Below are 23760 nucleotides of genomic sequence, written 5' to 3' on the forward strand. Positions count from 1 at the left end.
ACAACATTGTGTAACCTGTAAATTCCATCCACAACCCCTATCCATGTATCTTTAAGGGAAAAAATAAACATTTTACTATTTTCACAGAGACCATGTATATTATAGCAGCACTGAGGTCTCTTCTTAACACTGTGTTCTTTAATAAGCACTGATGATCTTCTGAGGCCACTGTGCCTTTCTAAGGTAATAAGAAAGAGAAGGAAGCATGACAGTTGGTTACCATTTAAAGTCTATATATATATTTATATTTGCTTTGTTTCCTTTCTTTCTTTCCCTTGGGATTCTATCACTTGATATTAATGTTCCCTATAGTTGCCAGAACTTCCATCAGTGGCTCAACCATTGACTTCTTTCTGGTTGCAAGTATTAAGTGCAGGTATCCACATGGTGTCTGAGCCAAAGCACTGTCCATAATGTACTCTTCTTTCTCGACCAAATGCAACACATGTACATATTGTTTAGCAAATGCCTCTGAACTCATAATATATAAATTATTCAACACTGATTCATGTATTTTAATATTAAAACACCTAGCATCCAAAGTCTTATTATGAAAATGTACTAAGGTCCTGAGGCAAACACAGGACACTGACCAAGAGGAACAGACAGAGTTTAGACTACTCTTAACAGGGAAGGACTGGGAAGCAGAGCTGTCTCAAATCTTAGTGGTTTAAAAAGGTTAATAATAATGTCAGTAGGTTAGGAGCTGGGGTTGTGGCTCAGCAGTAGAGTGGTTGCCTAGCACATGTGAGGCCCTGGGTTTGATTCTCAGCACCACATAAAAATAAATTAATAAACAATAGATATTGTGTTCAACTACAATAAAAAATAAAAATATTTTTAAAAAATGTCAGTAGGTTATATGTCCCATCCACTATCCATTCTCAAATTCATGTGAGATAATACAAAATGTCATACTTGCATCTCTGAAGTCTAGAGAAAGACACAGTAAGAAAATGGAGAAAGAAACAATAATTTTTAAAAATTCTACAAATTATCTTTTATTCTGAGTTTTGAAGGGAAACGAAGGGACTTTGCCTTCTTTCAACAGTCACATTTGGTGTCTATTAAGTCGATTTTTTATAACCTTAGTGCTAACAATTAAAGCACAAAACAATACAGCATCCCCACTGTCAAAACTCATTTGATGCCACCAAATAGGGAGGCGTCCCATTAGATACTATATGAAAGTGCTGGAGACTGTTCACCAAGCCCATGCTCCTCTACTTGACAGCCCTCTGTAGAGCTGGCCACTGTCCATTGAAGATGGAAAGGCTGTGAGGCACTGAAGAAGGAGCACTTTACTGGGAATGCAGGAAACCTGGGTTCTAGTGCCTACTGCCCCACATCAGATGATCTCTTATGACCTTGTTCAGCTCCACAATTCTAGTCCCTGCTTTATTTCTTATCCATAACTGTGTATTCTTTTAGTAATTAATCACTATTACCATTAACCCAAAACCACTCAATGCAACAGAATTGTATTTGTTTGGCTTTACTATCTTTGGAAATAGGACAGCTAAGTGGTACCTTCCTCCTTCAACTCATGAGCAGATACATCAAGACAGCTCTAGGATGGACCAGTTCAGTGATAGTGTTTGCCTCACACGTGCAAGACTCTGGATTTGAGCCCCAGCATCACAAAACCCACAAACACCCCCCACCCCAAATCTGGAATCTTGAGTTGTATTGCTTTTATGTACTGTGTCTTAATAATGTGGTTGACGCAGTAACATCTTTCCTATACTTCAAATACATTTACATACAGCTAGCAGGACTTTAGGGGATTCTCACCGAGTCAGAGGTCTCTGATATAGGAACACCTAGGGACAAATTCCAGGGACCACAGTTAAGTGTTAATCAAGCACAAGGAAACTCTCATAACCACCAATGGATTGGATTACCTTTTCTAGGAAGCTGTCTTCTTCCTGAGAGCAGAGCAGGAAAAAAGTCATTGACAGATAGAAAATGATTAGAATTTTATTACAGAATTGGAAACAGATCAGTATTAGAACTCACTAGCTTACTAAATTCATATTCTTTTAAAACCTTTGAATTCTTCAAATAAATTATGATTGTTGAAAATGGAACACATTCTCCATATGCAAACTTCTCTATTATGCATATTAAATTTTTGTGCAATTTACTGAGAATATCCCTGGAGAAACATATTTGTGCAGGACTAGACTTTTGTGCCAAAGTCTGGCCCAACCAAATACCCACTGATGTCTCTTCCTGTTCAACTGCTACACTATGCAGCTTCTTACCTCACCATAATGCAACCTCAATGGAAGAGTTTGGTGTGGGCCCAACAGTGACCATTCAGAAGCAAATGATAAAGTACATTCTTTTCCACTGCCATACAACTCACTCTAGCTAGCCTCCTGAACAGTGTCCCAAATTCCTTTCAATCTCCTCATACCTCTCCTTCTCAAAGGCCCCTAGAGGCCTCAGATTTGAAGGTTCCTCTGAAATGTAAATGAATTTCATTTCAGACCTTTGTGGATCATTATCCTCTTTCTGTTTTCTTAGAGGATATTAGAAAAAAAAGAGAAGCAGAAGAGAGGGAAGAAAGTAGCTTTTATATCATTTCTGTATTTATGCTATTATTACAATCCAATTATTATGATTATTACAATTGAATTATTACAATTCAATTATAGTAAGAGCAGCAATAACCACCACCACCGTACCACCACCACTTAAGGAACATCTGCAATGTACCAGGAGCAATGCAAAGTGATTTTTAAGTGATGTCATTTAATCGGCACATGAATATAAAGCAGATATTATTCCCATTTTACAGATGAATAAACTGAGACCCTGAGAGTTTAAATTATTTGCCCAAGGTCACACTTATATAATAAGTGGCAGAACTGGGATTGGAACTCAAGGCCTGAGTAACTCCATGGTCATTATCACCATGCTCCCTCAGACAACTCAAAGAGGGCAAGGTAACTGCTTCCTGGATGGAGAGGAAGAAGCAAAGTGAGAATGCAGTTCTCAGTTTACAGGCTAAAGATAGTGAGATACTCTTACTTGCAAGGCCACATGATTAATAGAAAAAGTATAGGTGTTGATGTTAGATGACCCTGGGTACAAATCTTCCTTCTGCTCCTTAGTTTTGTAGAGACCTTAGCAAGTTATCAAACTTCATATTGCCTCAGTTTCTTCATGTCTAAAGCAGGGATAACAGCATTCATCTCAGAGTACAGTGAAACAGCCTAAATTCAAGGGGTGGTGGGGCATACTCCCAGCACCTCCCTACTGATTTCCTCATGATCTTGCAGTGGGTCTCTAAGAATTCAAGTATAAATCACATGAATAACATCTGTTAGGTAAAAGGAGAAATCCAATCTTACTGAGATGCATAGGGGCTGGGAGTGGTGGCAAGTATGTATTCCCTGACATTGTAAGTGGTAAGGTTGAATGCATTTCCCCTAAACTGTTGTTGTATATGGCCATTAGGTTTTTTTTAGTATTGTTAGATACATTACAAATTAAACATGCTTTTGTGGATTTATACAGACTCTTAAATACCACATGAAATAATCAGAGCAACATAAAGTACACATTATTTATAGTATTGTAATAGTTTTTAATATAAAATTCTGAGTGTCAAACATCTAATTTAATACAATTCTGGACAACATTTTATAAAATTTAGGTGTACCTATTAACAAAGAGAGAATATTCCTAATAGATTTTTGCAGAAATTTGGTGCACTAACCTGTCAAACCAGGTCTTGAAAGATCTTTGAGTGGTGACCATCTACTAGTACAAGGTACTGTGCTCAATACCTTTGCAGGGAGGGCAATGAGAAATGAGGATACATAAAGAAGAAAGATGTGGTTGGTTCCTAATCCTGGTTTGCCATTGAGTTGGGGTAAGGAGTCTCAGAATTTATGACCTGATGCCATTCCAATTCACATGTAAAAGTTTTATGGCCACTAATCTTTAAAAGTCACAGGATTTTTTTGTGTGTATGGTGTTGGGGATGAAACTTGAGGCCTTGCACATGTTAGGCAAATGTTCTACCACTGAGCTACACTCCAGCCCTGATTCATAGGATTTTAAGGAGTAGACATGAGGAGGGGATATCACAAGTAGAAGAGGAAAGTGAGGTGCTGGTGGCAATAACTGTAGTCCAACTATTCCAAAGGCTGAGGTGGGAGGATCACTTCAACCCAGGAGTTCAGGGCCTGCCTGGGTAACATAGCCAGACTTTAAAATATGTGGAAAAGCAGAAATAAAGAAAGGCACAGAATTATCTTGAAAAATTATGTCTTTATATTTATGCAATTTTTACTATTTCTGTTTGTCCACAGTAAACTTATTAGTAGTAATAAAATGAGTTATGATTATCCTCTGTTAATAAAAAGAAAGGCACAGAAAAGATAAATCACAAGATAAGATTTGGAAGAAGTTAGTCATCTAGCTTGTGGGAACCATAAGCTGAGGTGACTAGAGAACATTGAGAAAAATAGTGGGAAATAAATCTGATCTTGAATAAGAGGTTAAGGAATTTGGACTGTATTCAGCAGGCATGGGGGAACTACATTTAAGCAAGGAAGTGATAGACCACAAAGCAAGTATTATAAAGATCAATCTGATAGCTCTGAAAAGGAAAAATTGAAGGGCAGAGACAGAGGTAAAGAGAACACTAAAGGCAAGCAGGAGAGAGTCAAATCTTAAAATTAATAATGGGAAAATAATTATTAAAAAATGATCAATGGACAGGCTATGGATGTAACTCAATCATAGAGCACCTGACTACCATGTGTGAGGTTCTGTGTTCCATCCCCAGCACTAGGGAAAAAAATGGATGAAAGACAAAACTCTAAAAGAAGACTCAAAAGGACTTTGATTATATACTGATGGAGGGGCAGGAAATTTACATTGAGTGTTTACTTCTCTGGATTTAAGATTAAAGAAAATAGATGAAACATAAAAGAAAACACTTAAACCAACATTAGTTTCAATGTTGAAAACAGAAACATTATTTAACCTCCACTGATAAACAGCCTACTTCAAAGGTGGCTAAAGGTTACTAATATACTTAATTCAATGAACTTTAAAGGGTAGAGATGCCCACTCTTTGCAACAGGCTGTTTTGATCACATTTAAAAAGGGAACCTAGGGCTAGGGTTGTAGCTCAGTGATAAAGCACTTGCCTCGCATGCATGAGGCCCTGGGTTTGATCCTCAGCACCACATAAAAAATAAATAAATAAAAATAAAAATATTGTGTCCATCTACAACTTAAAAAAAATCTAAAAAGAAGGAACCTAAGGGTTGGGGTTGTGGCTCAGTGGTAGAGTGCCCCCCTAGTACATGCGAGGCCCTGGGTTTGATCCTTAGCACCACATACAAATAAATAAACAAAATAAAGGTATTGTGTCCAACTACAATTAAAAAATAAATATTAAAAAAATAAAAATAAAAGAAGGAACCTAGATCAGGATTTCCCCAGTGGGGCAATATTGGCAAATAGCAAATGCAATACAAATCATTCTTTACCCCAACATTTACCCTTAGGAGAACATTCCAAAGTAGTACATGCAGCTAAAATAATATAAAAAGAGTTATATAGAGGCAGAAGATACAAACTTAAAAAGCAGAAAACTGAAAATTGAAGTTCTCAAAATGATTAGTCCATATGAAATATAGAGAACAAAATAGACACCTAACAGATAAAAATGAGTGGGTACATTAGTAGGATAAAGTAAACATCTAGTGAAGAGATCACCAGAGACAAATTAATCACTAAGTTGTTATTCCTGTTATTTGAAATTTTTTATATTCTTCTCCTAATAGACATTTCCCCAATAAATGTTATTTCCCTACTCATTCCTCAGTTTTTTTTCCATTTTAACCAGATTTGACAGTTCAAGGCTATACCCTTTTCCATTAGATTATTCTATAACCAATACCAGAATGTTTCTCCCAACATGTTGATTTATAACATGCTAGTCCTCAAAGCCTTCTGAAGGTTCTGGATGCCCTCTGGCTCAAGCAGAAGCTCATCTGCTGACTTTGTGGCTTTTTATCACTTGCCCCTATCCTAAAGAACCAGTTTTACAAGTTCTTTATCCTTAACCATCATTCTTTCCTAGAAAGTCTTTTTCTTAAACAGGGAATCGAACCCAGGGGCGATTAACCACTGAGCCACATCCCAGCCCTAATTTGTATTTTACTTAGAGACAGGGTCTCACTGAGTTGCTTAGTTCCTTGCTTTTGCTGAGATTTACTTTGAACTCACAATCCTCCTGCCTCACCTCCCAAACCACTGGGATTACAGGTGTGTGTCACCACACCTGGCATCCCCAGCCCTTTTTTATTTTAAGACAGGGTTTGCTAAGTTGCTTAGGGCCTTGCTAAGTTGCTAAGACTGGTTTTGAACTTGTGATTTTCCTGCCTCAGCCTCTTGAGTCACTGGGATTACAGGAATGGGTCACTACACCTGGCTCGTAGAAAATTTTATAATCTTTCATATGTGGTCTTTTCACTTTCACCTTTTATCCTTTATTCAAGATGTCCCTTGCTCCTGGAAGAGCTTGTTCATCTGATATATGAATATATGCTTCTTAAGTACTTGAATTGGACTGAAAATACTTCTATGACTAACACCAAATCACTTTCCTAATTTACTTTATTCACATGTACTGAACTTATTTCTAGGTCAGGTTAATGTCACATGTATCAAATATCCATTAAGACCCAAATAGGCTGATTTTGAGATTGATTTTACAGAGATTAACAAGTCAATCAATATGCCCTTATAGCATATAAGGGCTTGAGTAAGCAGCACAGGAAAGGAGTCTATTGTTAATACAAACCAAAAGCTCTATAACATTCACTTTAAATGACTTTCCAAAACATTGATTTACCAAATACAATGGACATTGGACAGTAAATAGTTAATGTTCAGGTTATTTCTAACCAAACTACTAACCATGATTCACAAGTTAGCCATACTGTATATCCAAGTATACTTTCATAACCACTAAATTACGGAACCCACATAAAATTCATCCTACTTTATATCCAGTGTGTACCAAATAAATTTGGATTACTATTTGCTACTTATATGCTAGTCAATAAGCAGAAAAATTTATCAATTCTGGAAAAGAATACAGAAAATTACAAACAGATGATTGTCATCTTTTTCCTATTTGTGCTAATCCAAACTACTCTAGGAGTGGCAGAGTGACTGTTATTGAGAAGAGAAAGAAAAATGAAAAGTATTTATGCCAGTTATTTCATTCTTAGGAGAAAGATATGGCACAAGAATCTTTCTGCAACAGTACATGCAGAGAAAACACATGCACTGGACTGATGTGTTTCTTTAGTTTTATAATTATAATTTTAAAAGTACATAACAAAATAAAGGATGGGTACCACTCTAAACGGCATCATCTCATGGGATTTGAAATATCATCTTGGGTCTTGGAAAAAATACAAACATTAAACCTAAAGAAGCATTTTAGATCGTTAATTTAGTCAAAACAGAGTACAAAGGAATTAAGAATGGAGTACTGATTATTTTAGATTACTTGCTTATTGCCCCATGCTAATATGGGTAATTTCCTCATCAATGAGACACAGAAATTTAATAACACTGAAATGCAACAGACTTTAAAAGGATAAGAACACCAAATCTATAAAATAAAAGCATTAAAAGAATAAATGGTGAACACACCAATTTAATAAAAACTGAGAAGTTCTGTAATTAAAAGTGATTAGATTTCTATTTTCAACACTGAATAACTGATACACAAAAAGAAGAGGGCTTCCTACAGAATCATTAATTCTCTAATGATTTTGGATGTTTATAAGCAAATGTGGCAGAATTACCTGATAATAATTCTACATAAACTTTTTTTTATGCTGGTTGAGCATCCTTCCAGCCATTTCCAGAATTAATAAGGAAAAATTATTACAAAGGCCATAATAATGCCTCTACAAATTCTGACCAAAAATAAGCTAGGTTTCAGTTTATAGGAAATAAAAGGGGAAAAGAGAGCATACAAGGATAATTTAACAAATGTCAAGAAGAAACAGGGCTGGGGCTGGGGCTCAAGCGGTAGCGCGCTTGCCTGGCATGCGTGTGGCCCGGGTTAGATCCTCAGCACCACATACAAACAAATGTTGTGTCCGCCGAAAACTGAAAAATAAATATTAAAATTCTCTCTCTCTCTCTCTCTCTCTCTCTCTCTCTCTCTCTCTCTCTCTCTTTAAAAAAAAAAGCTGGGACAAAGAAAACTGGTAAAGGGTATCGGATATGAAGGGAAGAGGGCAGGAAAAAAATTAATCCAAATGTATTCTAAAACATGAAACACTGAATTTAAAAGGCAGGAATATGGTGTAGAGGAAAAAAAACAATTATCATGAGAAACAGCAGAATGACAGGATATGAATTTCTGGAGAAAATGGTTCTCTCTCAGAGATAAAACAGTCATGAGGACTCTAGGGAAACAAGTATAATTCCAAGAAAGAATGCTGTGACTGGACTCAAGTGCTTTAATCTGCTATCTGAGTCACAGCTAAAACAACTCCATGGCAACAGAACAGATCATACTCTGACAAGCCAGCAGCCTGGCTCACTGGTCTGGCCCTCCCCACTAGATGATATGATCACTTGGTCTAGCTATGCCAAAAGAATCAATTTGAATACTAATGGTTTGGCTGTCACTTGACTTTACTTTCTTGGGTAAAGATCAAGAATATACTTTTGTAGCCCCAAGAAGTCTGCCCACAAATCCAATAATTTTTTTTTCATTTAGAAGAAAAGTTCTCAATAGGATGAACTTGTTATTAAGGTGATTTATGTTACTAAAACAATGGGCATTTCCCTCATAAGGACACTGATATTATAACTTGGCTAGGGGCAAGAATTATCCTCCTTTCTTTTCTTGAGTCACATTAAGTATCAAACCTCAATGGGATGATGATAAAATACATAATTCGAGGCCCTATAACCTGAAATTCTGATTCTGCTGCCAGAAGTGAGCAGTGGGAGGAACCTCTAATATAATAAGAACTGCCAGGGATTCTGATGCAGGTTTCTACTATAGGCTTCTATTAGCAGTGAAGTTTTACTGTGATTGGATATAATGTAAAATAGGGAAGAATACTGGAGCAGGAGTGAGAAAAACCCAGGTGATAAATTTGTCACTAACTTATCTGACTTTGGGCAAGTTGATGTCTGTGCCTCAGTTTTCTCATATGCTTCATAAGGACAATAACCACTTGTACCACTTATTATGCCTCGAATACATGCCGACTGAGACAAAAGTGACTTGAGCACATGAAAACCTTAACAAATATGCATTGTATCTTTGAAAAGGGAGCCTTTAATTTTATTTGGTGAGCTTAATATTATCTATTATATTCCCATTAAGAGCTAACTACAGATTAAGTCTCTCCTTTCTTAGGCTTAAGAAGTGCTAAAGTGACACTCTTCTGTAGCACTTGACAGTCCCCTGATTAAAAACAAAAAGCACAGAGATAAGGACATCACTTAAGTATCACGAAGAGTATATGTACAGAAGGCTTGTTTTTGGGTGTTTCTTACCAAGTCTATGAGTTTGGTAACTGGAACTTCTCGGATTGGTCTTTTCATTCGGCACAAAGCTTCTAAGGATGTACCAAAACAACTTGGGAGGTAATTTCCACTGATGGTCAAAAAGTAATCTTTTCCTCGATCCAGGTGAAGGACAAGAATATCTTCAATCTTATCTTCCCCTGAGTTCAGTATGGTCACAGAGTCTTTGCTGACATACACATCAAGAGAAATGTCCACTGTCTCATCTGAAATATAACAGATGATACATAACATAGAAACTTCAAAAGGAAAAGTAAAAGGGTATGAGGCCAACAGAATAAATGTCCTCTAAAAAAAAATCACCAAGCAACAAAAACGAAGAAATTGGACACACAAAGGAGGCATAACCAATATAATGACAGGGACGGTAAGAGACATGTGGTTAGAAAACAAGAAGTTAAACCAAGGGTATTGAAGCGTTGAGGAGACTGTTCATGACAAGCAAAGACAATGGTAAAGGGAACACTCACTTGGCTCCAAGTAGCCCTCAAAAGGTTCAGCCCGAAGCCATGGCTTGCAGTACTGGTTGTCATTAAGTTTAGGGATGAAAGAAAAATGGCAGGGAACCTGTCCATTGTTGCTGATCTGGAACTTCTCCTTTTGTAGCTGCCGAAACTTCACATTCTCAAACACAAACTGGGGAATAACAGACAGACACAAACATGCATCACTAGTAGGGGAAGTAAGTCAGTTGGATTATTCCATACAGAATATGAATAAAGAATAAGGCAATTATTAACCAGGTAACTTCCATATGCATTCACCAACTGAGCCGACTTCACATCATACACTATCATACATTATTAAACTCACAACAGCAGGGAAGGAGTTAAGTGGCTTTTACTGCTTCTCTAGGCTACTCTGATTGGTTCTGGGATCCTAAGAGGGTAACCCATCTTGGTCCAGTGCATTTATTCTATGACCAAAGCTTAGTTTCTAAGATATGAACCATAAACTCTGAAATATTAAATAAGAGTGGCTAATATGGAGCCTTACCAGGTGCCAGGTAGGTGCTATTCCATGTATTAACTCATCTTACAATTAACCCTTAATCTAGTGAAGGAAACTGAGTGAAAGACACTTGCCTGTAATCATACACCTAATAAACAGCAGTACTGGGACTTGAATGGAGGCACTCTAACTCCAGCACACGTGCTCTTAACCACTTTGCCTTATTGCCTTTTCTTTTCCCTTCTTTTCTCTTCTTTTAGTACGGGGATGGAACTCAGGTATTCCTGCATGCTAGGCAAGCACTCAATCACTGAACTCTAGCCTCAGTCCTTTCTGTTTTATTTTGAGACAGGGTCTTGCTAAATTTCCCAGGCTGGCTTTGAACTTCCTTTTTAAAAAAATTTTTTTGGTAGTTGTAGATGGACAGAATGCCTTTATTTTATTTATTTATTTTTATGTGGTGCTGAGGATTGAACCCAGTGCCTCACACATGCTAGGCAAGTGCTCTGCCACTGAGCTACAGCCCCAGCCCTGGCTTTGAACTTTCAACCTTCGTGCTTCAGCCTCTGGAATAGCTGGGACTATAGGCCTTTACCTTTGCCTGGCTCCTTGATGCCTTTTCTAAGTATTATAGTCTCCTTTGTGCTCATCACAATGGGCAGTAGACAGGGAGCCTGTGTATTTTGCTCACCTCCCTCCTGCTGAGTTCTAAGGAAGGAAGGAAGTCATTTTCCATTCTGTCCATGATGCGTACAATATCTTCAAAGACTTTCCGGTACCTCCGTTCATCCACTACCTTCACCTAAAAGAAAACAAACCCTCTTTTCAGTCTTACGTGCTCCCAGTTCATCTCCCTTTGAGATTATTTAACAATTCAATCGGTCATTAAAGCGATCATTTAAAAAACTGTGATATGAATAACATCCTAAAAATTTGACATCTTGTTTCATCCACGACTTTCCTCTGAAAGAAAATAGATCTTTATTTTAGTCTTCTGTATCTCCAAAGGTTCTCTAAAATAAATAAATAAATAAAGAAAGAAAGAAAGAAAGAAAGAAAGAAAGGAAGGTATTGTCTCTATCTACAGCTAAAAATAGTTAAAAAAATAAATGTTACTAAAGCAAACATAAATTAATCTAGTAAGTATTATAGAAGCATACACTTTAAAGTAAAGGTAAGGTTAATTAATTGTCTAACTTTCTAGAAAAGTTAAATCTCTAAGTTAAAAAGCTTGGTAATAATAAATATTTGGGAAGAAAATTTTCTTGCTCCATTGTTAATTTATTTTGTACTTGAGAAAATGTGATGATTGTGGTAAAAACGATTTTCTGCATTGTACATAATGACAGTGCCAAAATATACCCATTACTGTTTTTCACAATCATCATAAAGTAGTGAAACAGCAGAAAATATGATTAAAGCATTTAACTCCATTAGCTGTTATGCACAATGCCAAGAATCATAATAACACTGCTCAGATTATATAATAGCAAAGGTATGTTAGTAAATGGAAACTGTGGCCATTTTAGAAAATGGCCAACACATAATGTTCTGGAGTAAAACCATGGCAACAAACAAATCATCTGGACTAATCAAAATATTTCCCACCTGATACAGCACTTTAACTTCCTGATGTAGCCGTATTTCTTTTTTAAAAAAAATGTTACAACTTCATACAAACCAATGGTAAAAGTTAATACAAATAACAGCATTTTAACTTACTGAGACATCAGATTCTTTCTTAGAAGAAAAAATTGCACAATATTCCATGTTTTTAAAAAAGATTCATGTATACAGAAAAAGTTCTAAAACAGATGTGGAAAACTGAACACCAAAGCTGAGCCAAAGATCTCAGACTGGAGAAGTTTTTTACATATTTGAACCAGAACTCTTAGGGAACTGAGGATTAATCACTTTAGTGTCACCAGGTTCCATATTATACACAGTGTTAAGATGAATTTTATACTTTCATGAAATTTTGTGAACTTTTTATTTCAAGAAAGTATTTTACATGTCTTTTTATGACAATAACCTGCAAGGTTTTCAAAGCAAGGAATATTCTGATAGTTAAGAACATCAAGATACAAAACTTGCTCACTGCCAGAGTATACCAGAGGTGATGGCTGGACTTCTAGCTGGACTCTTTCTAAAATACTAAATATTGGAAAGAATTAACTTGGTTAAGTCTTAAATATCACAGGTGCCTGGGCCTACCAATCACAATCTTCAGGGGTACCCATGCATCCATACATTTTTAAAGCTCTCTATAGACAATTCTGTCCCTAGAAGTCTGAGAATCAATCAACAGATCACAGTACCAAGCCCAGGGGTGGAACCCTATCTCACCTTAATCTCAGTCAGCCCACAGCAAGTGTTCTGAAATTAAATGGCCAAAGAGCATGTGGCTTCTTTGCTAACAAGTCATTGGTGCCAATGGTGGTGAAAATATAATGTGGTTTTTAAAGCCTCTAATCATAGCATGCCCAAGAGTCCAAAATATGGAGTAGTTACTCAATAAAAGCAAACACTTCCTCAGTGGGTTAACATGAATTAATGGCACATTAAGGATAATGAGGCTGGGAAAACCAAAGAATTCACCATCTGCTATATTCATTTCAGAAAAACAAATTACCAACAAAATTAGGAATTAGAAAAAAGTACAATGAGCTAGATCTTTATGTAATATATTATAGAGAGCTTTTGAAGACATGCTATTAAATGTCAAAAAAAACCAAGTCACAGACCAACACATATGGCATGAGACTACTTACAATATATGCAAAGTTATACACAAAACAGTATTTTGTCTATGGGTAAACAAAAAAGCACATGCAAAGGTCTAGAATTGCACTGTCCAATACAATAGCCACTAGACATGTGGGGGACATATAAATTTAAATTGCTACAAATTGAGCCCAGTTAAAAATTCAGTTCTCAGTCACAATGGCCACACTTCAAGTACTCAATAGTCACCTATGCCTAGAAGCAACTGGACTGGACAGCACAGACATAGGATATTTCCATCATCACAGAAAGCTCTAGTGGACAATTCTGGTCTAGGAAGATATAAACTTATAAGGGGCATTGGACTGGCTGGGAAGGGGGTTTATGTAAAGTTGGGAGTAGGAGATGAGGACAGGGATTGAAGAACTTCAGGCATATTTGTAAATTCTGCTTAGATTATTATTTTAAAGAAAAAGCACTTTTATTTTTTTAAAGTCATTCTTTTTTTTATTTTTATTTATTTTAAACTGGTATATAATTTTTAAAATTATTAACAAGTAGAAAAGTAGTCTTTTGTTAAAGACACACAAAAATACTCAAAAAGCCTATAAATTTAAAAAAATCCTACTGAAAGCTCTGGATTAATGTGTAATAAAGCATTAAAAATATTTCAAGGTTCTGCTGGGCATGGTGGTGCACACCTGTAATCCCAGTGACTTGGGAGGCTGAGAAAGGAGGATTGCAAATTTGAGGCCACTCTTGGCAGCTTAGTAAGATCCTGTCTCAAAAAGGAAAGAAAAGAGCGAGCTAGGGATGGAATTCAGTATTAAAGCATCCTGGGTTCAATCCCCAACACATGGAAAACAATATTTCAAGGTTCTGAAAATAAACACCAACAAAAAGCCAAGCATAACTGATTAAACCAAGGAGGTTAGTGTTTGAGGAACAACATCTTCATAAAATGGATTAAGAGAATTCAAACGAAGAAAAGAGGTATGCCTCCAATTACAATATGGAATTTGATGGGCTAAAAGTTTGAGGCCAGCCGCAGCAATTTAGCAAGGCTCTAAGCAATTAGTGAGACTTTGTCTCAAAATAAAAATTAAAAAGGGCTGAGGATGTGGCTCAGTATTAAAGAGACTCTGGAGTCATTCCCTGGTACCAATAAATAAATAAATAAATAAGAATGAAATTATGGCATTTATGGTAAATAGATGGAAGTTAAACAAGCCAAACTCAGAAAATCAAGTGTCCAGTGTTTTCTCTCATATGCGGAAGCTAGAGCAAAGTAAGGGAAAAAGGGGTGGGGGATCAGGTATAATAAAGATACAAAGAAGATCACTGTAGTAGAAGAAGATGATTGGGAGGAACAGGAATGGGGAGGAAATACAGAATGAATTTGACAAAAATCAGGCTATATGCATGTATAAATATTCCACCTTTATGTATATCTATAAAGTGCCAATTAAAAACAGACAAATAGGGGCTGGAGTTGTAGCTCAGTGGTAGAGCGCTTGCCTTGGACATGTGAGGCACTGCATTCAATTCCCAGCACCACATATAAATAAACAAATAAAATAAAGGGCCATCAATAACTAAAAAAATATTTTTAAAAATAGACAAAAAATAAGTGAAAGGAAGACCAGTAGAGTAGAGAAAGGGGAATAGAGGGAAGGAAGAGGAGGGAAAGCAAGGAGGCACCGGGGACTGATATGGAGTAAATTAAATTCCACATATGTATGAGTTTGTCAAAATGAACCCAACTACCAAAACTCATTAAAAATCAAGGAAAAGCCATTGGGAGAAACATATTAATAATAAATTAGTATAGAGGTGAAAAAAATCATGTGAAATAGTTGCTTCTGCTTCAAAGAAATGCTATAACTTTCCTTTTTATATGTGTGATGTCTGGACCGACTGCTACTTAAAGTAATAAAATATCAAAAACTTAAAAAAATGAACACACTATTCTATATAACTATAATGCACTAATAAAAACAAAACAAACAAAAACAATCCCACAATACAATTTTCTAATAGACAAAAACCAAAATGATGACTGTCCTGATAAAATTTAAAATATATTCAAGGAACAAGAATTGGGCTGGGCACGAAAGATGGTGAACAAGATGGACATTATTACCCTAGGTACATGTATGACTGCATCTATGGTGTGACACTACATTGTGTTAGACCAGAGAAATGAAAAGTTGTGCTACAATTGTGTACAATGAATCAAAATGAATTCTGCTGTCATATATACCTAATTAAAATAAATAAATGAATTTTTTATAAAAAGGAACTGGGCTGTGGTTGTAACTCAGTGGTAGAGTGCTTGCCTCGCACATATGATACAGTGGGTTCGATCCTCAGCACCACATAAAAATAAACAAATAAAAATAAAAATAAAGATATTGTGTCCATCTACAGCTAAACAAACATTTTATTAAAAAAGAATAGGAATTAATTTTGTTCCTCCAGGAAAAGTCCTAAGGTCATTCTTTCAAAAAGAGGAGTGGGATAAGCAATGCTGGTGATAGCTATCTCAGAAGCAAAAAAAAAAAAAAAAAATTGATATAAACATAGAGGAATGAAATCTACCCTATTATACTCTTTACAAGTTTGAATTCATTAACCTGCATAAGTAGGTACCATTGTTATCCACATTTTATAGAGGAGGAGACTGAGACACTGGGACATTACATTCTATGACCACACAATTAGAAAATGGCTGAGCTGAAATGCAAATTCAAGCAGGCTACTATAAAGTTCATCCTACCGAGTCCTGCACTAGATAAATCGACAGATTACATGTCCACAAGTGTGGAAAATCCACAAGAAATACTGTAAACATACTGGCTATAATAAATTAGATCAGCAAGATTACAAAACGTAATCTGTATATTAATAACACACAGCTAAAACATACAACGGGAAAAGAAAACTTTACTCACAAAAAGATTCTAAAAAAATTAAATAAATGGCCATTAACTCAGCCCAAGATGCAACAACATTAAAGAATAACTTAAAACCTATGCTCCTAGACAGGAAGACTTTACTGTAGTAGGGATGGCACCACATATACCTCTTAAGCTAATATGCAGATTTGGTCACATTCTGATCATCTGTGCCTTTTCTCCTGCTGTCAACCCTCACCACCCCAAATCTCACTCCTGGTACTTCCCTTCCTTCCTATCTGATGAAAAGTCAGTCATATTTTAATACGTAGCTTCCAACTTTTCTTTATGGTACTGACTTTAGGAGGTTCAGGTCACCACCCAATCATTAGGTACCATGAGAAAATTCTGTGTCACACAAAGGTCTGGCACATGAAGACTATAAGGACAGCAATTAGGAGGACTGAGGGTATTAACTTTTCAACACCTGCAAATGATTATTCGGTTATGGAACATTAATGCTCACTAAAATACTAATCTGTTCTGAGTCTAAATAATGCTCTAGAAATACTTAACACAGAAATGAATGAACAAACAAGTGTTCACCCCAATATGGAAGAGGGCGCTAACAGGCTTGTGGTCACTGGTTTTCAGTTCCATGTGACTCCGGTAATAAAGCTGATTAACATTTGTTCCTCTCCAAAGAATTCTGTCACACCAAGCTGGAACCCGACATTTTCCACTGTAAATAAAAAAAATGAGGTAGAGTGAGAACATATCACAGAAGAACATCTACCTACCACACTGGTTTAAGACCTGCATTAGGCCCTTTTGTTATATGCTCCCAAATAGCCATGTATTCCTTTCCAAAGGACCCCTATCATCTACCTGACTGCATTGCAAGCTCTGTTAAGAGACTGTGTCTGCTTGTCTGCCATGGAACTCCTGGCATGTAAGCATAGTATCTGGTGTAAAGTGGCTGCTCAATGAATAGTTATCTAATGAATGAATAAATGGTTCTTCTAAGATTAGGATTACATCTTCAACAATTTTCTTAAAATAGCCTCAAAAGGTCAGGATTCTATTCTGAACACTTCCTCTTTCTTTGCTCTATGTTGAAACATACAGATAGCTAATAAGGTTTAAAAATCCAAGCCTCTATTCCTAAACTAGGCTTAATCTCTGGAGAGGATTAATAAGAGATTTCTCCTTAAACCTGAACTTTTATGGACAAATGTAGCTTCTTCTGAAAGATATGAACTAACTTCAAAGCATTTAAGACTGAGTATGCAACAATCCATAGACTACTAAGAGTAGGAAGAAACCTATTCATCATTCTAGTAAAATAAGCAACACCTTGTACACCTGATCTAGAAAATGACATGAATATTTCTTATCAGTAGCTCTACAGCTGGATCTCAAGTGAGGTGAGTGGAAGAAACAAGGTAAAGTATACATCATCCATTAGTGTCACTTTTCTTTTGGTGACCAGCTCCATTGGAACATAGGAATACAGACTCCTCCCACCCCATGCTGCCCCAGAGTTCTCAGAGAAGGAAACAGCTGAGTATGCCCAGGGATGCTTTCTCTTTCAAACTTCTGTGTTCAACCAGCTAGTAAACTATAAGAAACAAAGATTGTAGGGAGAAGAAAAATAATTACCAAGAACTTACTGACAGGAGCACTTCACTGGGGTGATTAGGCAATCAAAAGGTCTCCTAGATCATTCTTAATTTTCTCCAATAGTGGCAGATATGGAGTCCAGGCATCAGTATCTTAAACAGCTCTCTAAGAGATTCTAACATGTTCTCAGGGTTAAGAACTACTGTGCTAGAACAACCTTTCATGGCTCTATGTTTTTACCTTTTGGTATCTTGCACTAAACAGCTGAGAAGCACTTTGGGTACAAAGGACCAGAAGAGGGCAAAAGGTGAGAAACAGGGGCAAGATTAGAAGTCAGAAATCTAAGCAAGGGCCAGTGTTGTGGTTCAGTGGTAGAGTACTTTGCCTAACATGTGTGAGGCAGTGGGTTTGATCCCAGCACCACATAAAAAAATACACAAATAAAATAAAGGTATTGTGTCCATCTACAGCTAAAAAAATATTTTAAAAATCTAAGCAAGTATGTTGAGGTGATAAAAATACATACTACAGGCAACCCATAAAACTTCACCAGCTCTGACATAAAGTAATAATACTTTCCTAAGATAAGATCACCTTTGAGTACACAGAAATTAAAAACACCCTGGTAACAGCACTGAGCCATTAGGTTTTTATCTCTTCTCATGGTATGGACTAAAAAATTCGTAGTCTCTTACTGACATAGGAGAGACAAATATAAGATTAAGACTTAACTTATTCTGTGAGGAGGTTCTTATTACTTTACCTGGAATCCCATCGGTCTGTTTTCGAGTCATACTTGTAAGTGGGGATAAATTTGATTTCCCCTTCATTGAAGTCTACAAAAGCTTTTTTCTGTGTGCGCTGGATATTTAGCTAAAGATAGGAATAAGATCACATAAGCATAATACTCTCTTAATGTAAGTGATAATCAGGTTGATTAGTCACTATTCCCATTTCTTTTTTCGTTTTTATTCGTGGAAGTAGGGATTGAACCCAGGGTGGTTCTACCACTCAGCTATATCCCCAATATTTTCCACCCCTTTTATTAGTGTATTAAAGATGCACATAATAATTGTGTTAATTTTGACATAATCATACATGCATGGAATTTAATTTATTCCATTACAGTCTTCCTGGGTTCCCCAACTTTTCCCCTCCTCCTCTCTCCTATTCCCTCTTTCTCTACTGTCTACCTTCCATTTATTTATTTGTTTTTAATGGGTGCTTTATAGATATACTTAAAAGTAGAATTCACCATGGTATATTTATACTTGCACATAGCATAATTTTGTCAAATTCATTCTGTATTTCCTCTCCTTTCCCATCCCTCCTCTCTCCTAATTTGAGACAGGGTCTTGCTAAGCTGCTGAGGCTGGCCACAAAGATCTTCCTGCTTCACACTCACTCCCCAGCAGCTGGGATACAGGCATATATCACCATGCCTGGCTACTGCTTCCCTTCCTAAGTATCCAATTCCACAGCTTTTACAACTGTGGGGGACTACATAAATAAAATTTCTGTATCTTATGATTTAAATATTGGCATTCCCACAGCATCTAAATTCACCCTCATATAGGATACACATTATTTGCACATCACTATTTTTTTTAATCACTAATAGTGGCTAGAGGTAAAATGGAAACATGAAATTTGAATAATCATAAGTTCCTTGGAGCTGGGCAAGAACAATCCAGCAAAATTATAATTAAATATAAACAAACAATTGTTAAATGGATAATTCCAAAAATTGAATTCAGGAATAGTTACAAATTGTTTTGAAAGTTATCCTCACTCAATTATTTTACCAGAGTTACATAAGATTCAGAATTTACTCCAACTGTACTCCTTTTGGAGGCAGGAAAGAGGAAGAAATGCAAAGAAATTAGCCAAACTCAATACAAAGGTAAACAGTCAAGAAAGGTTCCCTACAAAAACCATACTACAGTAAAACATCTGAACTTTGACCATGTCTAAAGGCCAAAATGGTTCTCCATAAAGATTTAAAGACATGTGAATTAAGTGAAAACATTTTCTTTCCTCAATAAGAAGCATTCATTCTTATGCTAGTATCGTGATATTCTGTGTATTTATTCAAGGGAAATAAAATCAATATATCAAAGTGATACTTGCATACCCGTGTTTATTGCAGCTCTGTTCTCAATACCAGATACAAAATCAATCTAGGTGTCCAACATGGATGAATGAATAAAGACAATGTGATATATATGCACAATGGAGTATTATTTAGCCATAATGAAGAATGAAATAAATCATGTCATTTGCAACAAACTGGATGGAACTAGAGGTCATTATGTGGTTAAGGGAAGTAAGCCAGACACAGACAATACTAAATGTTGTCTCTAATATGTGGAAGTTAAAAAAAAAAGGCAACCTCAATATAAAATATGATACTAAAGGCTGGGGAGGGTGGAGGGGAGGGTAGATTTGATTAGTACATGCTGCATGCATGTGTTGATATATCACACTGAACATTATTAATATATACAATAAATGCATGTTAATCAAAAAATTAAAAAGCTTGATCAAATTGTGTTTTTACGTATGTGCAAATATCCCACAATGAAACCCACCATTCTGTATAATTCATTTGGATAAACCAATAAAAACAATCTTGGAAAGGATTTCATTCTTCAATGATGTTTAGGTAACCAATCATTCTTTCCTTGGGTGAATTAGATTTTTCAAAAAGGAAAATTTCAAGATAAAGGAAAATGTGTTCATTCTTTCTACTTGACACTGACTCTAACTAGAATTACTTTACCAGAATTTAAATGTGTTTTATGGAATAAACTGGACTCCACCATAAAAAAATCACTAACTTGTAATAGCCAGTATCTATATACTGAAGTTAAAATTTAAGTCACATGCTGGATCTAGCAGAAAATATACTTACTGTCTCACATATATGGGAACTGGATTCCTGAATATCAGGTTTTACCTGAATGTTACAGAATTGGTGCCTTTTCCACAGGTTTTAACACAAACATCTATACACAAGCTAAGGCCCAACTTATCAATCAGTTCAAATCAGATTATAGCTTATGCTATTTTTCCCAAACAAATCTTTCTTTTTAAAACATTTTTTTAGTTGTCAATGGACCTTTATTTTTTGTATTTACATGAGTTGCTGAGAATCAAACCCAGGGCCTCACAAACATTAGGCAAGCGCTCCACCACTGAGCCACAACCCCAGCCCCAGCAAACAAATCTCTTTTTGGTGCTTCCCAATTTCCCTCATGGGACCTCCTTTTTTTTTTTTTTTTAAATAACCTCCAAACTGTTGCTCAGTCTGCCAAGTAATCATAGAACAGTTTTCCCTGTTCCATCTGCCAAACCACAGCAACAGAAATGAAGGCCCACTTCCTCCAGGAAGTGTTCTCCAATTAACCCCACCCATTCTCCAACTCATTTATACAAATCTCTGCCTGCTAATGTTATATTTACTTTTTATCACCAATGTTATTTCCCCTCTTCCCATCCAAACACTTAATCAAAGCACTATAAATACAGTATGTACTCAATTCATCACTAGTCACACTTTTTGCAAGACAGTATGACTTTTCCATCTCTTCCTAGAGTAAAACATGCCTGTCATGTGTCTATTTCATACTTCTAATAATCTCTGCCATTGAAACTTTACTTACCTGATCGAATTTCAAGAGTCTCTGAAGATCATTCTTACTAATAAGACTTTTCACTTCACTGGCATCAGGCATGCAAAGTCTGTAGTTCAAATCTCCCAACCAAATTACAACACTGAGGACCAAGAAATATTTGAACAGAAGTAGATCAGCATAAAAATCAGAGTAGAATGAAGAAAAGAAAATGAGTAGATTATTTACAAGGATTCATTCATCATTATAAAAGTTTAAAACTATCATTAACCCTTTGGGGGCAAGTACCATCAACACCTGAGAGAGAAAGGATTATAAAATAGGTGGGAAAACAGGTACTCCGTAAATGAAGAACAAAACTGGGAAATATAGTATACATACAGGATTCAGCAGCCAAGGAGTTAATGGACTGAGAAGAATACGGTTTATTTGCTGGATTAGCTTCAAAGTTTTGCCTGGTTGCTTGCCAGGTATTTAGGAGAAGAGAACTGAACATTTTTTTTTTTTTGACTCTCAGAGCTCTGAGATTCTTCAGACTCTGCTAAGGTCTGCATGGTCAGGACAGCTCTCTGAGATGACCCAGTAGGAAAATTAGGTCCAGGGCTCTCCAGTATAGCCAACCTATCTACACCTGCCCAAGATTTGAGGGCCAAATTGCAGTTAAGAAGGAGACTGGAATCCCATGGGATACTTAGCTCCCAATGACAGTGTTAAGCCTTTGAGATGTGCTGAAAGGGAGACCCTAAAATTACCAAATCAAAACAGATTCTCTTGTGAGCTATCAAGTTCCCAATGAGTAATGCTACCAATTCCAAATTCAATGTGAAAATTTTGAGATAATGAGGAAATAAATTATGTAATTGTGGGGCAACTTCATGAGCATAAATTTCAAGGCCTTGACTTTACCACTTTGAAACAGAATTATATATGATCCTAACTGTTGAAACAATATGGAAATATTCCAATACCACTACCCTTCCCTAATCTTTCCTCAAGTATCCTCCTCTCTACTGATTCTAATACCCCTAAATCATCCTTTGTTTTCCTAATTTCCATCTCAAACTTATCCCAAATCACACTCTCAGAAATTTAATGACCAGTATTAACTAATCATTTTCCACTATCACCCCATAAATTCCTCAAAGAATTTCTGCTTCTATCCCTATTAAGTCCCATTCTTCACTAACCTCTTTCTGCCATCCCTATTAATAATCACAGCCACTAAAAATAGTAATGTGGATTTGTATGCACTGACTTGGAGAGAAATCCATAATAAACAGAATGATATGGTCACATACAATAAGCATGTATGTGTTTGTATATGTACAAAGTCTAGGATAGCACTGTTGAATGGAATTAATTATAATGCATGTCACAATAAAATTTTAAATTTTCTAGTAGCTGCATTTAAAAAGTAAAATAAACAAATGAAAAAAAATTTCCCTTAACCCAACATATCCAATTTTTTATTTTGACATGTGATTAATATTTAAATTGTTGAAATGGGATACATTTTTCCCTACTAAGTTTTCAAAATCTAGTGTACAGTTCATGCTTCCAACACATCTCAAACTCGGAGAGCCATTTTCAAGTGTGCAATAGCCACATATGGCTATTGGCTATCATATTGGACAATGTAGATATAGATGGATATACACCCAACAGTTAAGAATGTTTCCTTTGGAGATTGGGATGGCTGGGGAGAGTAAAGGATGAGAAATGAGGGATTGTTACTGTTAATCTTATCTTTTATTACATTCACAATGAACACTTCTATTTTATAATAAAAACAAAAATTGACTGAATCAACAGATCCCTTCAGCATTATTCTAGATGCTCCACTAATTCCACTACCCTTTCTTTTGATGGCAAATCTAATTTCTCTACCTCAATGAGTCTGCTATTCCTAAAAAAGATCCTCTATTCTTTGTGACCCCAATTCCTAAATGGAAATCCCTTATTCTTCATAGCTCTATGATTTCTCCCCACATTTAATCTCTTCTTATGTCTATATTCAAAGGCCATGGGAGATTTGCCACTCACTCATGTTTCATAATGTTCAGTTGTGGAAGGGTCTGATTGGGGACCACAAAACTCATTCTTGCACAGATGTCCTTATAATCTTGATTCCTTCTCTCAAAGTCTTCCACATGGGCAGCCAGGTGGGAATTAACAATGCAGAAAGTAGTGTTGTGAAACACAAATCTCACAGCTACCCCACCTTTGTTTCCCTGTTAGCAAAAGTAATTATTCAGTTAGCACAACAACTAGAAATTGAATTTATTGTGGACATAAACAATAGTCAATTTCATTTCCAAAGTAAC

At 36.1% G+C, this 23760-nt stretch overlaps 1 protein-coding gene across 7 annotated transcripts in view; it reads right to left on the minus strand.

Annotated features, from left to right (window-relative positions):
- The window catches only part of Ocrl (OCRL inositol polyphosphate-5-phosphatase), a 64497-nt gene that overhangs the window by 15445 nt on the left and 25292 nt on the right, over positions 1-23760 (minus strand). For 6 of the 7 annotated variants that reach the window (XM_048797131.1, XM_048797128.1, XM_048797127.1 and 3 more), the window contains 8 exons: positions 23480-23667; positions 21467-21578; positions 18565-18674; positions 16785-16920; positions 11249-11359; positions 10077-10242; positions 9577-9812; positions 1905-1928 (listed from right to left, as the gene is read on the minus strand). In XM_048797131.1, coding sequence (XP_048653088.1) covers positions 1905-1928; positions 9577-9812; positions 10077-10242; positions 11249-11359; positions 16785-16920; positions 18565-18674; positions 21467-21578; positions 23480-23667 — 1083 coding nt within the window. The remainder of the gene's footprint in view (positions 1-1904; positions 1929-9576; positions 9813-10076; positions 10243-11248; positions 11360-16784; positions 16921-18564; positions 18675-21466; positions 21579-23479; positions 23668-23760) is intronic. The other variant, XM_015498497.2, reaches the window with a different exon arrangement.

Source organism: Marmota marmota, unplaced genomic scaffold (genome assembly GCF_001458135.2).
Source record: "Marmota marmota marmota unplaced genomic scaffold, marMar, whole genome shotgun sequence".
Classification (NCBI taxonomy): domain Eukaryota; kingdom Metazoa; phylum Chordata; class Mammalia; order Rodentia; family Sciuridae; genus Marmota; species Marmota marmota.